At 34.5% G+C, this 15,280-nt stretch overlaps 2 protein-coding genes across 2 annotated transcripts; one reads left to right on the forward strand and one right to left on the reverse strand.

The window, feature by feature from the left end:
* The first annotated feature begins 6,161 nt into the window (after positions 1 to 6,161).
* On the forward strand, positions 6,162 to 8,765 carry LOC21391237. Its single transcript, XM_010104521.2, has 5 exons — positions 6,162 to 6,591; positions 6,669 to 6,772; positions 6,893 to 7,064; positions 7,751 to 7,873; positions 7,963 to 8,765. Exons 1-5 carry the CDS (start codon positions 6,406 to 6,408, stop codon positions 8,563 to 8,565), a joined length of 1,188 nt encoding a protein of 395 aa, XP_010102823.1. The 5' UTR covers positions 6,162 to 6,405; the 3' UTR covers positions 8,566 to 8,765.
* Positions 8,766 to 9,087: 322 nt separating this feature from the next.
* Positions 9,088 to 10,866, reverse strand: LOC21391238 (homologous-pairing protein 2 homolog). The gene is made up of 6 exons (XM_024169745.1): positions 10,802 to 10,866; positions 10,615 to 10,640; positions 9,891 to 10,158; positions 9,728 to 9,798; positions 9,442 to 9,630; positions 9,088 to 9,343 (listed from the first exon to the last, which is right to left on the reverse strand). Exons 1-6 carry the CDS (start codon positions 10,827 to 10,829, stop codon positions 9,245 to 9,247), a joined length of 681 nt encoding a protein of 226 aa, XP_024025513.1. The 5' UTR covers positions 10,830 to 10,866; the 3' UTR covers positions 9,088 to 9,244.
* Positions 10,867 to 15,280: the final 4,414 nt, after the last annotated feature.

Raw genomic sequence — 15,280 nt, forward strand, 5'->3', positions numbered from 1 at the left:
TTGAAGGGGAAGTTGAGTATTGTTAAGGAATTAAAATGTGTACATTTAAATACAAATTTAAATTAAAATTATAATTCAAATCATACTTAAATATATTTTAACTTAAATTAAGATCTGAACTTGTCACCTTAATTTAAAAAATACAAATGAACAAACTCTAAATCTTTAAATCACTAATAATGGAGAGCATCATGTGTATAATGCCTATAACACCGTAAAAAATATCAAAACAAGGAATTAGGCACGGATCCACCTTGTGCCCAGTGGGGGCACGTGCCCCCACTGAAGAGAAAAAAACTATTATACTTTTGCCCAAAACACTATTATTTTCCCTAATTTTAAAGAATGTGCCCCTACTGATCAAGTAACACTCACTATGTTGTTTTGTGTTTTTTTCTAAAGATTTGGGCTTTGACACTTGTTTGAACGGAGGCCCTTTTTTTTTTTTTTTTGCTACGGAGAGGCCCTCTTCCTCACTTATTCATTACATATTTTATTATTTTCTTTTTTTTTAATTTTAGTTGAAAAAACTCTACAATTTTTTTTTGCTTGTTTTGATAGTGATTATCCTCTCTGTTTTTTTCATTTACATGTTTTGCTCCTTTTTTATTTTACAATAGTTTTATATCAAAAGTTTTATTGCTCTTCAAAATAATATGAAAATTTATGAACTTTTTAATCTTAAGTGATTATATTGTTTTAATGTTTATTTTTTATTTATTTATAATATACATAAACTTGCGCGCATAATACTCAATAAAGTTATCACTCTCTTAAAAAAATATTATTGTTAATTAGAAAAGATAAAATCAGAGAAAAAAAAGAGAAAAGATAAAAAGTTTGCCTTGAAATTTTTATCGTATAGTTTAGTTAATAATTTTTTATTTTACTTTTGCCCCTATTGAATTCAAATCCTTGCACTGACTTGCCTCTATTGGATACAAATCCTGGCTCCGTCAGTGCAAGGTATCAATAATTTAATGAAAATAAAGCAATTATCTTTGGAGAGAAATAAAAAAGGAGTAAATAATTTCTTTATCTAGTCTTGAAGGCGCACCTAAACTGCATGTGCCAGTTGGATTTCAGCTATTACTAATTTTTACTAGAAGATGCCTGATCTTCTAGATTTCTTCAAAGTTTCTGATGTTATATCAGGTGAATTTGAAATATTCTGTTGTCCGCCTGATAATGGAAGAAAACCTAGTCAAAGCAGAAACGGTGCTCAATTACAGGAAATTCACTCGATTATATTGCCCGTAGCCCGTATATAACACCCTATTTTTCTTCTTTAGTACGGTAGTCTTAGATTAGATATATATATATATATATATATATGGAATTATATGGAAAAGGTAAATGATTTGGAAGCTATTTAATTTTTTTTGTTTAGAAAATCCCCCTACATGTTCCCAGCAAAATGAAAAAGAAATCCCATCCTATGTGTGGGGAAAAGTTGATGAAAAAAACCCCTCAGAAATTGATAAGAAAAACAGAAAGTTTAAACCTTGTCTCTCGCTAGGCATTTATAAACAATCGCAACAAGATAGGGCGAAGGCCAAAGAATGTTGCCCGTCCCATCCTCGCCCTGCAAAACCATCTTTATTCACGTTTGTATTTGAGAGAAATTGACACAATTCGAGTGTCTGTCGTACACAAATGCTACTCAAATATGTGTTCAACGGTAGAAAGTGCAACGAAACAACAAATCTGCTTCAAATAAGTATAATACATTAAAGATTTGTATCATTAATAAGTACAATATATACTAAAGATGTAGATCGAAAAAAGAAAAAAAACATTATTCACAATACATTCACATTAATATTGAAATAATATACACATGTTTATATTTCTACAACTCTACTCTTGTATATGAAATTTTTATTTAGTAATACAACATAATAACATTGTTCCATCTTCAAATGTTGGATATTGTATGGAAGTAACATATATTGTTTACAATGAAACTGTAAATGTCACATAAAAATATCTTGTGCATCAAAAGAAAAGTTAGAAGAAGGTATGGAAAGTAGGAAAAGCTAATGTAGAATAGTAGATCACATGGAAAGCACAAAAGGAGAAATAGAAATGAAAATTAGATAGACACATATAAAGAATATGGTTCAGGTATTTGCTTTCAATTGCTAACATCACGCATTAGAAATAACTGAAATAAGATTTAACAATGTCATTCAGTGCCAACTGAATTATAAAGAAATTTATGCAACATAAGAAGGGAAAAAGAAATAGGGAATAAAAAAAGAAAACATAAACAAAATAGTAAAGGGAAAAAAAACGGTTCAGGTTTTATATCTTTTATTTATAACAACATATATGAGGGAATTTTCAAGTACAACCGAAAGCAATCCCTAAAGAGTAACTACAATATTTTAGAAGAAAACAAATATGAAAATATTGAGACAATGTTAAAGAACTAAAAATCAAAACTTAAGAGTTTCTGTCCAACGTTAACAACGACAATAGCAAAGCAACAAATACTGCAGTGGTAAAAAATCAAGGGGAAGACAACATGAAGAAAAAGAAGAAGGATAAAATCTCAGAAACCTCATGTAGAATAGCAGATTACATGAATAATACTAAAGAAGAAATAGATAGGGAAATTAAATAGATAGATATAAAGAATTTAGTTCATGTATTTACCTTTAATTGCTAACATCACGCATTAGGAATAACTGAAATAGGATTTAGCAATGTCATTCAGTACCAGCTGAATTACATAAAGATTTATGGAAAATAAGAAGGAAAAAAGAAATAAAGAAGAAAAGAACGAAACACAAACAGAATAGTAAAAGGAAAAAATGGTTCAAGTATCTATCTTTTACTGCTAACAACATATACCAACAAAATTATTAGAGGATTTGTACTAAAGACATAAAAAAAAAGCAGACAACATAAATAGTACAGACAAAGATAAGAAAGATAATAGGGCATTTGTAACCGTCACCGAAACCAATTCTAAAAAAGTGACTTAAATATTTGAGAACAAAACAAACTAATCCCAGAAGACTAATTGAAATATATGAGAACAAAACAAAGACAATAGAAAAAGAAGAAATACTGCAGTGGTAAAAAAACAAGGGAAAGAAACATCAAAATAAAGGAAGTAAATAAATTCTCAGAAACTTCAGAAACATAAAAATGAGTTCAACTGGCGAACCAACAACAGAGGCAGGAGTAAAAGAATAGAACGAAAACCCATCAGCAAAATCAGATAAAGAGCAAACCATTTTAGAGTAAAGAATGACAATAAAAGCAACATATTGTTGACAAAATAGAATAAGTAAAACAACATAAATCTTAAATAATCTGGGCAACGTCAAAGCTTGCTAAATCACTATAAACAGTTACTTAATATATGACAACAATAAAAGAAAAATACTACATCATTACCAAATGAGAAGTCACATTAGACAGAGAACGGAGTGTTGGCAAATTAAGATAACAAATAAAATAGAAACCTAATTTTTACTTAAATAGCAATAACGTATATAATATAAACACTAAACAATATTTTACAAATAATATTAACAAACTTGATACAAACATAATCATAATAACATAAAACAGTGAGCACATATATTAACAACTCAATATATACACTTAAGAAATCATAGTAATATAATACATACAATTTTAAAAGCAGTTGGAAATAACATGGAAGAAGTAAGAAAGAAGTACCTCAGACCAATAATGAAAGTGGATAGAGTTGATGCAGGAGAAGTAAAAAAAACTTCAAAACAGAGACAAAAGAAAAAAAAAAAAAAAAAAAAACTCACTATTGAAAACTGAAGAAAAGAAAGGATACAAAGAAGATAGGCTGTCATTGTATGACAATGAAAACAGAAACAAAGCGAAAGATAGTAAGCATGAAAGAGAAAACAATATATTTATACAAAGAACATAAACTTTTGAGCATGTGGTGGTAGTAAATACTGCAAACAAAACTTAATACTGTAATAACTAGTTGAAAATAGGTGTTACGTTGCATGATAACTACCGCAGAACAGAGCGAATAACCTATAGACAGTGAAAAAAAATTTAATCCATTAGAAAAAATTACCCTGCACTAAAAACAAATGTCTAAACATTCCCGACTAATATAACCTGAAACAAAGATGAAAACATGTAATAATTAGTGAAAAAAAAAGTGTTACACAACATGATAGCCAACAGGAAATAGAACTAATGAACAAAAGACAGAAAAAAACTACATATTCGTTATAGAAAATTAGAGGATAAGGAAGAACACATAGAGAAACAAATAAGGAAAACGACAATAGAACATCAAATGTGCAGAGAAAAAAAATATGAACAGAGAACCTATGAAAAAACAACCAAAATAGAGAAAAGAGGAAAAAAATAAAAGAAAAATGGATTATTTCGAAGACCTAAACGACCAAACACAAAAAAGAAAGAGAAGAAGGAAAGAAGAAAAAAGAGATAACAAAACCCTAATATGAAATAGGAGTAAACAAATTTGACAGAACGAAATCTTAAAGAATTGACAGAAAAAAAACATAGAATCTATTCCGAACGATAACACAAAAAGGGGGGGAAAGGGAAAATGAAACCCTGATATAAAATAAGAGGAAAAAAAATTGACACAACGAAATCTTAAAGAATCTGAAGGAAAAAAAAAACCACAGAGAAATGAAGAACAACAAAGAACGAAAAAGCAAGAAACATAGGCCAAAATTATTCTTGAAAAAAAAACCATCGAGCAACTAAGAAGAGACGTAGTAAAAAAAATCAGAAAAACTCAAAAAAAAGGAAGACCCAATACTACCGAAACTTTTAAAACAGCGAGAAGAAAGCAAAAGAAAGAAACAAAGCAAAAGAGCTGCATAGAGAGAGAAGAAAGGGAAAAGAGACATGCAGAGAAGAAGTGAAGCCCAGAAGCTTCACGGAAAGGAAGAGAGAGAAGAGAAGGGACCAAAAAAATGCTCAGAAGGAATGAAGGCAAAAGCTTCATGAAAAGGAATAGCAAAAGTCGGAGAGTGCTAATTTGAGTCAAAATTATGAAAACGCCCAAAGGAAATACACTGGAAGAATAAAAAATATAGGGTAAAACGGTAAATAGAACAAAAAAGGATACCCATGATATTTTCACAAATGTAAAGGACAAAGAAGATCAGGTTGTTCAAAGAATAGTAACCCAAGTGCCTCATTTAGTAGTATGTATAATATAGAATCCACTTTTATATTGGAAGTCAAATAAGTTCCATTGCCATAATTTCTTAATTAGTTTTTCTTTCAAGGAAATTTTCATATTTATTGATTTGCACTAATTAAAAAAGTAGGGGTGACAATTCGTGTCACGTGCCGTGTTCGTGTCGTATTTTGATCGTTTCTTTCTAAATTTACAGTCAACCCGAACACGAGACACGAAATTTTTTAAAAACTGAAACATGAACACGACACGACCACTTTACGAGTTGACACGACATGACACGAAAGTGACCCGTGACACGAAATTAACCCATGAACTCGAAATTAACACGAAAATTGTATACTTTTGTTTAGTTTTTTACATATTAGAAATAACTTAAAATTCATAACACACTAAAATACAATAACATCCATTGAAATTAAGCATATAATAATATAAGATTTTGAGTATAACTATCATGATATCACAAGTTCATAATAAAATCAAAAATATGTAATGAAAAATATATGTATTTTTTAGTTTTTTACGAGTTTCGTGCCGTGTTCGAGTTAGGTGGGTCTAACCCGAAATTGACAAATGTTTTTCGTGTCAATTTTAGGTCGACCCAGTTCTAACTTGAACTTCTTTTTTCTCAACCCTAACCCGTGAAATTTGTGTTATTTTCTAGTCGTGTTGTCGTATCGTGACCTATATTGCCGACTCTATGAAAAAGGGATAAAAAAAGAAAAGAAAAAAAGCAAATAAAAGGAAAGAAGCAAAAAGTTGAGCCTTAAGAAAGTCCACATCCACTCCGCGTAATAGTGACAAGACCTTCCCCTCTATCTTCCTCGAAATTGTTGGCTCAGCCTCCGCCGCGTGCGTCCAAATGAAAGCCAGGTCACTTTTACACTCTTCACTCGTAATATAATAATAATAACACACAAAAGACTTCGTTATTAAGCAAAAAAAATCTAGTTTCCCATGAACACGTACAAAACGCTTAAAATAAACCCGTCTCAAAAGTCTCAACCACACCAACAACGCTTATTATTATTCTTTATTTCTTCTTCTCCTTCTCATCATCTTCTGAAGTCACATAAAAAGGTTCAAACGGCGAGACTTGTTTGTTTTCTCTCGTGCCCTCCTTCCATAATCGTCTTCTCCTTCTTCTCAAAGGGCTCTAAGTACAGTACTAAGTTATAGGAAGAAGATATATCAATTATCTATCAATTAGCATGAGAAACAAGTATACTTCTTTTCTTGGCAAGAACTTCAGGACCTCAAAGTTCAAACCTCTCGTCAGTCTCGCAATCTCTCGCCTTGCTGTTCTCAAGCACCAGCGTCAAGTCAGGTGCTCACAAGCGCGGTCCGATGTTCTTCAGCTCCTCCAACTTGGCAACCATGAACGGTCTCTTCTTCGCGTAAGCCTTCAAGTCTTTAATGCGTATATTTGCGTTTTGATAGAGACCCGGATTTTTATTTTGATGAAATTTTGCAGGTGGAGCATGTGATCAAGGAACAGAATATGTTGGATGTGTATGACATGATAGAGAAATATTGTAACCTCTTAATTGAGAGGATTCATCTAATTGAACATGAAAGGTTTGTCCCTTAATTCTGAAAATTTTCCATTGAATATAGATTATATGTTCTATTGTTCTTAGTTTACTTGTTTCTCAGTTTGCTAATATCATAAGCAAATACTGTTTTGTTTTTGTGCAGAGAGTGTCCTGAAGAACTGAGGGAGGCAACATCAGGTTTGCTTTATGCAGCTTCAAGATGTGGGGATTTTCCAGAGCTACATGAGATTCGTGCCATTCTCACGTCTCATTTCGGGAAGGAATTCGCAGCTCGCGCCATTGAATTACGTAATAACTGCGGAGTCAACCTTGCGGTATGTATGAAATTTTCTTTGTTAAGTTTTCAATGTAGAACAGTGCTTTGTCATTTTTTTTTTTGTTTTTTATAAAATGTGCATCTATGTCAAAATAGGCATGCCAATATCTCTTTCTCATTTTTCTCCCAGAAAGATGTAAGACTTGACCTCACAAGAAGACTGAAGTACCAAACGTTCAAGATTTAAAAAAAAAAAAGAATAAAATCACTTTGAATAACTATTCTTAGAAGCATAATCTGCTAAACGCACAATTACTCAAAATTAAGTTTTGAACAATTAAGATTCAAAGTCTTTTGTTTGATTCGATTAAAATACAAAGTCTTGTTTGATAAAAGGTAGAAAGATGTCAAAACAAAGTAAATTAATGTAGATAGACGATAAGGTGGCTGTAGTGACATTTTTGGGTAATTACATGTGAGGTGGTGGAGGTGTGATGTTGTGGCAACTCTCTGTTGATGATATGTAGTGCCTAGTCTTGGGGTAGATTTGTGAAGGTTGGTGAAAATGAAAATTTGGATATTACTGGTGGTTGATGTGGAATATCAAGTTCATTACATGGTGAGAAAAACCAGTAAACTGAATATAGTAAGAGTTTAGCTATATTCAGTTTTGATTTGTATTTTGATGTACTATTTTTTTTTTATGGCATGACGGCTCTTAATATGCTTGTTGGATTTATGTAGATGATACAAAAGCTGTCAACTAGGCAGCCAAGTTTGGAGAACAGAATGATGGTCCTGAAAGAAATTGCCGCCGAGAAGAGCATTGTTCTGCAACTTGAGGAAGCTGCTCCTTGTTCCACTCAGGTATGCAAGTTAACCAAGAAACAGGAATCACTTGAAATTTCGATAACTATTTATAACACACAGCTTCCTCTTTCGTGTGATCATTGCAGGAGAAGACAGATGTGCAAAAGGACCAACACCAACCTGCACCGAAAACATCTGCGGGTCTGCATGGCTTGCCAGAAGATCTCGACAATGATAAGTTGGTGACCAAGCAATACAAAGATGTCGCTGACGCAGCTCAAGCAGCTTTTGAGTCTGCAGCTTATGCTGCAGCGGCCGCAAGAGCAGCGGTCGAGCTTTCTAGATCTGGACATGATTCTGATAATCAGGGTGGTCCAGAGAGTCAACAAGGAAAATCTTCTCAAAGAAACGAGCCCACAAAGACAGAATCTACATTAGAAGAAAAGAAAATTCCAGTTGAAAATCATACTGTAGGATTGAAGAGGCCATCCTCTTCTTCAAGCTCAGATGCTATGAGTCAAGTGAAACCTTCCGCGATGGATGTAGTTTTCGATGAGAGTGATGGTGAGGAAATGGATGTGAAAAACATTACGTCTCTGTCTGATATGAAAATCTGCCAAAAGGCTGATTCAGTGCAGCAAGACTCCAGAGAAAAAGATGATATGGGCTCTGGGGTCGAAAATGCACCACGTTTAAACTTACAAAAGGGGCCATTTTCTGTGAGAACTCGACACTTGTGGGGTTACTGAGTTTTTCGGTACGTTTTTCAACTGCATGCAAATTTTAGTTGTGTGGTTATGTCATGAGTTGATTCAACGAGTTTGCTTGATCTCTTGAATGAAATGTATGCTTTACTTCTTCGTCTTTTTGTTTTTTATTTTTTGTTTTTGTAACGAATTATGAAGATGAAAGATTTTGTGTTTTGTTATGGAGGTAAAAAATTTTCAGATATTTTAAGTTGTACTCTTTTACTTTTTTGTTCGTGGGTATAGAGGGCTTGATTCATACGTATTGACAAACTTGGGTATGCAAGTCAAGGAAGGTTTATGCATTGCCGGGTCCTCTTCCGCAAACCGTCTCATAACTCTTCAGAAGATCTAAAATAGGGGTAGCTGAAGATTTTCTTTAGCAGAGAAGTATTTATGCTAAATTTTAATTTCTATATTCTATTGCATTCGCTAGACACCCTTTTACTTGTTTCAGTAACACATGAATTGAAAAAACTGTTTTATATATCATGAGCCAACTACAAAGGTTTAAGATGTAACAAGCATAAATTGGTCAAACAAATTTGGGGGATACAAAAGATGGATAAACAATTTGAGAGCATCAAGAAACTTCTTTCTCCTCAAAAAGTTATCCTGCCGTCAAATAGCAAGGAAACTATCTTCTCAAATACTCAGTTAAGATAGACTTCATCACAGAAATTCACCGAACTCTTGGCCGCTTATTACCGTTTTGCAGCAGGTCACAAAATGACGGCAAGCTTACACCAACATCTTCATCATATTCAAACCCAAGTTCTTCCTGTAAAATTCATCAATTACTAGTATTAGGAACAAATCCAATGCCGAAAAAGACCTCAAATCATATTTTCGCAAGACCCTTGGATCATATGAAACAACCTTGAATTCCTTGAGATCCTTCGGCGAGTTCTCAGTGATAGCATCCCAGAGATCTTTGAACATCCTTTTGCGCTTTCTCCACTGACCTATTTTCTCTGCACACATCTGTTCAACCACCTTGCGATCTTCTGGCTTCACCAACGTAACTCCACCACACAATTTCTCCAGCTTTCTCTCCATTTCCTTGACCTAATATAACATTGGGAAAATCCCCCCAGCTATAATCATACTTGAAAGTCTATTAATAAAACAAAGCCCAATTCAAAGATGGTCCATTTTGACCAACCTCCATTCTTAGTTTGGCTTCCTTTTCACGCATCTGTTCCAGCGTTAAATTTGACTGCAAAACCTTTATTTCTGCAACAAATTATCTCTATCTTATAATCTTTCTAATATAACAAGAAATTATCATCTCCTGCAAACATAGAATGAATGAGAACAAAGAGTACCTCCTTCAACCTCGCTAATTCCTTTCTTTTGTTCTTGAAGCTGTTCCTGCAAATTCGCATTTTCTTCCTTCATCTTGTTAAGCTCTTCGCCATTTGGGATGTCGAACTGGTCCTGCCTAGCAAGGTATATCTTCTGCTTTCCGTATTCCTTGAACGAAATCCGCCCGCTATCAGCAAGATTATCCAGAGCTTTCTGGATTGACGCCTTCTTGAGGTTGAACTTTTGCAGCGAATCGGCCACATTTTGAGAATTCAACGGCCTGTTTTGCTGGACAAATATAGAGCAATATTAGGGCGAACATAACTTTTGGCTTAAACGCAATAGGAAAAAGCACAAAAAAGGAAGAATATTTGAGACAGGACGATGCAAGTATGTAGAAGTACATTTTTTTCCGCCAGAAAATCTCTTACTACGTTTTCCTTTTGCTTTTTTCTCTTCCGGAAAAAATAAAATAAAATAGAGGCTAAAAGGAAAAGAGTGAAAAATTATGCTCCGTAGATTAGTGTGGGAAAATAAAGTTAAACCTGGAAACTTACAGACAGACGAATTGGAATTTGTTAGTTCTCAACTATGAAAGAAAATGGGGATTGATTTTTGGTTTCTTAATCAATTAGCAAAAGAAAACAAAAATTATGCGTTTTCGACTTAAATTTATATAATCTATTATCAGAAGAATGCGAAAAATGGGGTCAAAATCCTAATCAATAATAAGAATATCGTTACCTCATTGACGAAGTTGAGCACGATTGCTGCAAAAAAAATGTACCAAAATAAACCCAAAATACAGACGAAAAAGAAAAGCCCGACTTAGTAAATCGAAGATGGAAAATCATAATCAAAGGAAGAAATTCGACAAATGAAGTTGAAATAATTGTGAGAAGAAAACGGAAACAAGTCAAAGAAGAGTCACCTTCGGCACTATCAGATTTGGGAGCCATAATCGCGATGTTTTGGGGGCGTCGAAGGGCGGGAAAATTTTTCTAAGAAAGCTCCAATACACGGGCGTCTTGTTAGTCTAATTACACATGTAGCCGCAAAACTTGCAAAGAAAGCAAAAAGGCTTTTTTCATTGAACCTCCCTGAACTTTGCGTTTTTGGTAGATTGATCCCTAAATTAAAAATATTTACAAGCAACCCCTTAAACTTTATAATATATTGTGTAGCTGGTCCAATTGAAAACAGTGTTAAAAACTAGTAAAAACTAGACGGAGTAGTCACGTTCCCTTCACGTGTCACTTATGAGGGGCAAAATTGTACATTAGTAACAATTACATCTTAAAAAAGAGAATATAAAAGCTTAAATTAAACCTAAAAACTGACCCACCGGAGAGACAAACACGAGGGGAAGTTAGGCTGCTATCGCCGGAAGGGAGAGATGGTCGCCCATCGTGGCGCTGCCATGGTGAATGTGGTGAGAGGAAGGATCTCAGAGCTCAAGTTCTCAAAAACTAATTGCTTCCTATTCTGGGTTTTCTCACTAAACTCATTTTTGGGTTTTTTTGATAAACTGCCTTTCAACGTCTCTCACTCATCAACTTTATGCTAGATTTAAAATGATCTACACATAATCTAAACAAGATCATAATAATTAATCTAGCCTAAAATCTGAAAATGCCACAAAATTGTTATTTGGGATTTAGGCATACCTCATATTCCGGTGGGCAGTGGAAGCACGTCGTTCATGGTTGCCGGAAAACATCGATGGCCGGCCGGAATCCATGGAGAACTTGCAAAAGGAAGAAGAAGGGCAAGAGGAACCATTGAGCTCCTCCATATCTCTCCATCTTTCTCTGTTTGGCCATACACCCCAAAATAAGCCCCACAAGCTCAAACCCCCCTTCTCTAAAGAAGGGGTGGTGCCTATATAAACCAAATAGGCCTAAGGGCTTTTAACCAGTATTCATTCGAGGATATTTGGTCCAATGGGTTGACTAAATATTATGAGATTGAGGGAGTTCAAATACCTCAAGCGAGTTAATAAAATAAATGTACATCCCATTATGGACTGATATTTAACATACATGCATGTGTTAATTCACATTAACACAGTTGTCTATAAAATGCTTTAATTAATTACAGAGTGAATTATTATGATTATGGAAGTTCACATAAAAATATTCCAACAGTCTCCCACTTGGACGGCATAATCATACAATGAACATTCACTCATCATAGCATAAGCATTAACTAAGAATCTCACATAATAAACACAAGCCCAAAATAATCATGCATAATAACGTATCGACAGGATACAATCATTATACATAATCAGGTGCTAGAGATTCATCAAAGCATGAGAACAACATTAATGTATGGATCGAAAACAATGATAGAGACTAACAACCAAATGTCTCTTTTCAACTTGTCACTTTACCAATTAAAAAGTGTGTCAACACAACATCACATACAAAGTGACCGATCCATGAATATGCATGTGTTATTTGAGGCATAAGCAATCCTTAACAACATGTCACACACAAATGGCAGTAAACTCTCACTAACTCAATACAACTACATGCTCCTTACAGTCTCGAGTGGGATGCGTGTTCTTAAAACACTTTATTGGTAAGCCTTTAGTGGAACTATCAACATGTTGTTTATAGGCGTGTTTTCAAAAACAATGAGGCCTTTTACAATTTCTCTTTACAATAATAGAACACACCATCATTATGCTTGAGCGGACAATGCTCGTGGTGTTCTAAGAGAAATATACTATTATGGAACTTCACAACACAGTTTCAGCCGGTCTAGAAATGGAATGAACTAGTCCTAATGCGGAAATAAGGTTCCACAATTACATCACACAAATAGCCTCATGATACGCCACACACTCCGTATCACAGTCAAGGATGCTACGAGTGTCTATTTGACACTCTTTAACAAAGTAGCTCCTCCTTTTATCATTTATGCAGCCTACATAATCGGCATCACGAGATCCAACTACAACAAAAGTGTTGGTTCACCGATATACAACTATCTGGTACTTCATTCCCAGCTAATTCAATAATAATAACAACAATCACTCAAGTACTAAATCTGCACGTCAACAACAAACACAATAATAAGATGCGTGCATACTTGAGCATACATCGTGCTGCTAAACACGTAAGCATAAGGGACAATTTTATCTGATCTCTCTTATTTCACCATAAGGACATTACACCTTTAAGAGTTTGTCATTTTAACAAACAATGCTTACTAGGAGAACAAGAATGCATACTGAACTTGTTTGAAACAAGAACAATATAGGTTCTCTGAGACGAACAAAAAAATGCACTTATCCTTGTAACTGAGAATCTACATGCCTAGAACATAAGAGGCATTTTCAAGATTCTCATACCAAAGTGACTAGGCAACATGCTATTTGTTTCAACAAATAGGTCAGAATCATTAGGCATGAGTAAGCTGTCACCGACATAAAAAACAGAAACATGCAACCTCCCACCAACCTTACATATATACATTTATCAACAACGTTCTCCATAAAGTTAATTTTAGTGACTGTCTCATCCTAAAATGAGACGCTACTATCTCGGTGTTATCCATACACTCCCACTCATCATAGAGTTTCTCAACACATTAGTGAAGCTAGGAAACACATCCATTCTCAAGGCTATGTCTATTTAATCATTAACAGATTCATAAAGAGATTCATACCATATATAATAACTTGTCCCATTTAACGTCAAGATAGTGGAGATGCAAGGATTGCTCAAGGCTAAAGAAAACAACAGGGACAACCAACCGGGGTTTGAAACCAAACTTCTCCTCAGGAGGATAGATGGGGCGATTCAGGTGAGATCCAATGTAGATCCAACTTTCTATTCACTCGTGGGATCCGGGCGATCCGGGAGGGACCACCACGGCTCCTCTCTTCTCGAGAATCCATACATCCCTTATCAGTATATGGACAGCTATCTCTCGAGCACAGGTTTAGGTTCGGCCTCAATGGGAAAATAAAACGGAGCACCTAACAACGTATCTTCACAGACCAAGAACTACGAGATCGCCCCTTTCATTCTGGGGTGACGGAGGGATCGTACCATTCGAGCCTTTTTTTTCATTCTTTTCCTAGAGGTCTGGAGAAAGCCCCAATCAATAGGAAAAAAACCTCCCTTCCCGAAAGGAAGAACGTGAAATTCTTTTTCCTTTCCGCAGGGACCAGGAGATTGGATCTAGCCGTAAGAAGAATGCTTGGCTGATAAATAACTCACTTCTTGGTCTTCGACCCCCTCAGTTTCTATTTTTATAGTTAAAATAGAGTGTACGCACCTATCCAAAAACCTAATATGAATCACTATTCATTCGGTTTATGAACCATAATCATTACGTATGAGAGATGGCCGAGTGGTTGAAGGCATTAGAACTGTTATGTAGGCTTTTGTTTACCGAGGGTTCGAATCCCTCTCTTTCCGTACTCTTCACCTAATTCACCAATGTTATTGATCGCACAAATCAAATAACAATGGACACCATTATTCCAAAAGTTAGACCTTTCTTTGATATGGCTTCAATTGATAGGGACTGAAGTGGTCCACACTACTATACAGCTTAATCAGCTCACATGGGTTTTTTTATCCTTTTCTTCCAGGTAATGCGCTGATGTCATACCACTTGCCAGCTGCACCTAAAATGCTGCAGCAGAATGCTACTGCTTTCTCCCTGCAATTTGTAAAATCACAACTTATGCATATTTCAACCTCTTTGTGACTCAAATCACTCCTTAACCCGAAAGCAGTACAAGTATAGAATTTAGCAAGATAAAATACAAACCCAGAAAATCTAAGTTAAAAACACAGAAGAAACAATGAAATACACTCTTGGCTAAGCAAACTTTAAGCTAAAAATGCATAAAATAACTGTAATTTCTTAGAGTTATCAGAATCCATGGAGTACCTGCAAAAGGAAGAAGAATGGCAAGAACAGTCATTGAGCTCCTTCATATCTCTCCCTCTCTCCCTGTTTGGCCATACACTCCAAAATATGCCCCACAAGCTCAAGCCCCCTTCTCTAAAGAATGGTGGTGCCTATATAAACCAAATAGGCCTAAGGACTTTTAATCAGTATTCATTCAGAGAGGGTATTTAGTCTAATAGATTAACTAAATATTATGAGATAAAAGAAGTTTAAATGCCTCAAACGAATTAATAAAATAAGTATTCATCTTATTATGAACTAATATTTAATATACATACATGTGTTAATTTATATTAACATAATTATCTATAAAATGTTTTAATTAATTACAGAATAAATTATTATGATTACGGAAGTTCACGTTAAAATATTCCACTTTATACTCCAATAATTTATTTCGTGTGTTTGCTTTAAGTCATTACTCATCAACTTTCACTCTAATAATTTATGTCACCAGATGGAACTCTCTTTC

This window comes from Morus notabilis, unplaced genomic scaffold, assembly GCF_000414095.1.
Source record: "Morus notabilis unplaced genomic scaffold, ASM41409v2 Scaffold349, whole genome shotgun sequence".
NCBI lineage: Eukaryota > Viridiplantae > Streptophyta > Magnoliopsida > Rosales > Moraceae > Morus > Morus notabilis.

Coding starts and splice junctions, on each gene's coding strand:
- LOC21391238 (XM_024169745.1), bottom strand. CDS start 10,829: ATGGCTCCCAAATCTGATAGTGCCGAAG. Junction 10,641..10,801: donor CAAATCTGATAGTGCCGAAG/GTGACTCTTCTT, acceptor TTTTTTTTGCAG/CAATCGTGCTCAACTTCGTC. Junction 9,631..9,727: donor AAGCCAAACTAAGAATGGAG/GTTGGTCAAAAT, acceptor ATGTTATATTAG/GTCAAGGAAATGGAGAGAAA.
- LOC21391237 (XM_010104521.2), top strand. CDS start 6,406: ATGAGAAACAAGTATACTTCTTTTCTTGGCAAGAACTTCAGGACCTCA. Junction 6,592..6,668: donor ATGAACGGTCTCTTCTTCGC/GTAAGCCTTCAA, acceptor GAAATTTTGCAG/GTGGAGCATGTGATCAAGGA. Junction 7,874..7,962: donor CTGCTCCTTGTTCCACTCAG/GTATGCAAGTTA, acceptor TGATCATTGCAG/GAGAAGACAGATGTGCAAAA.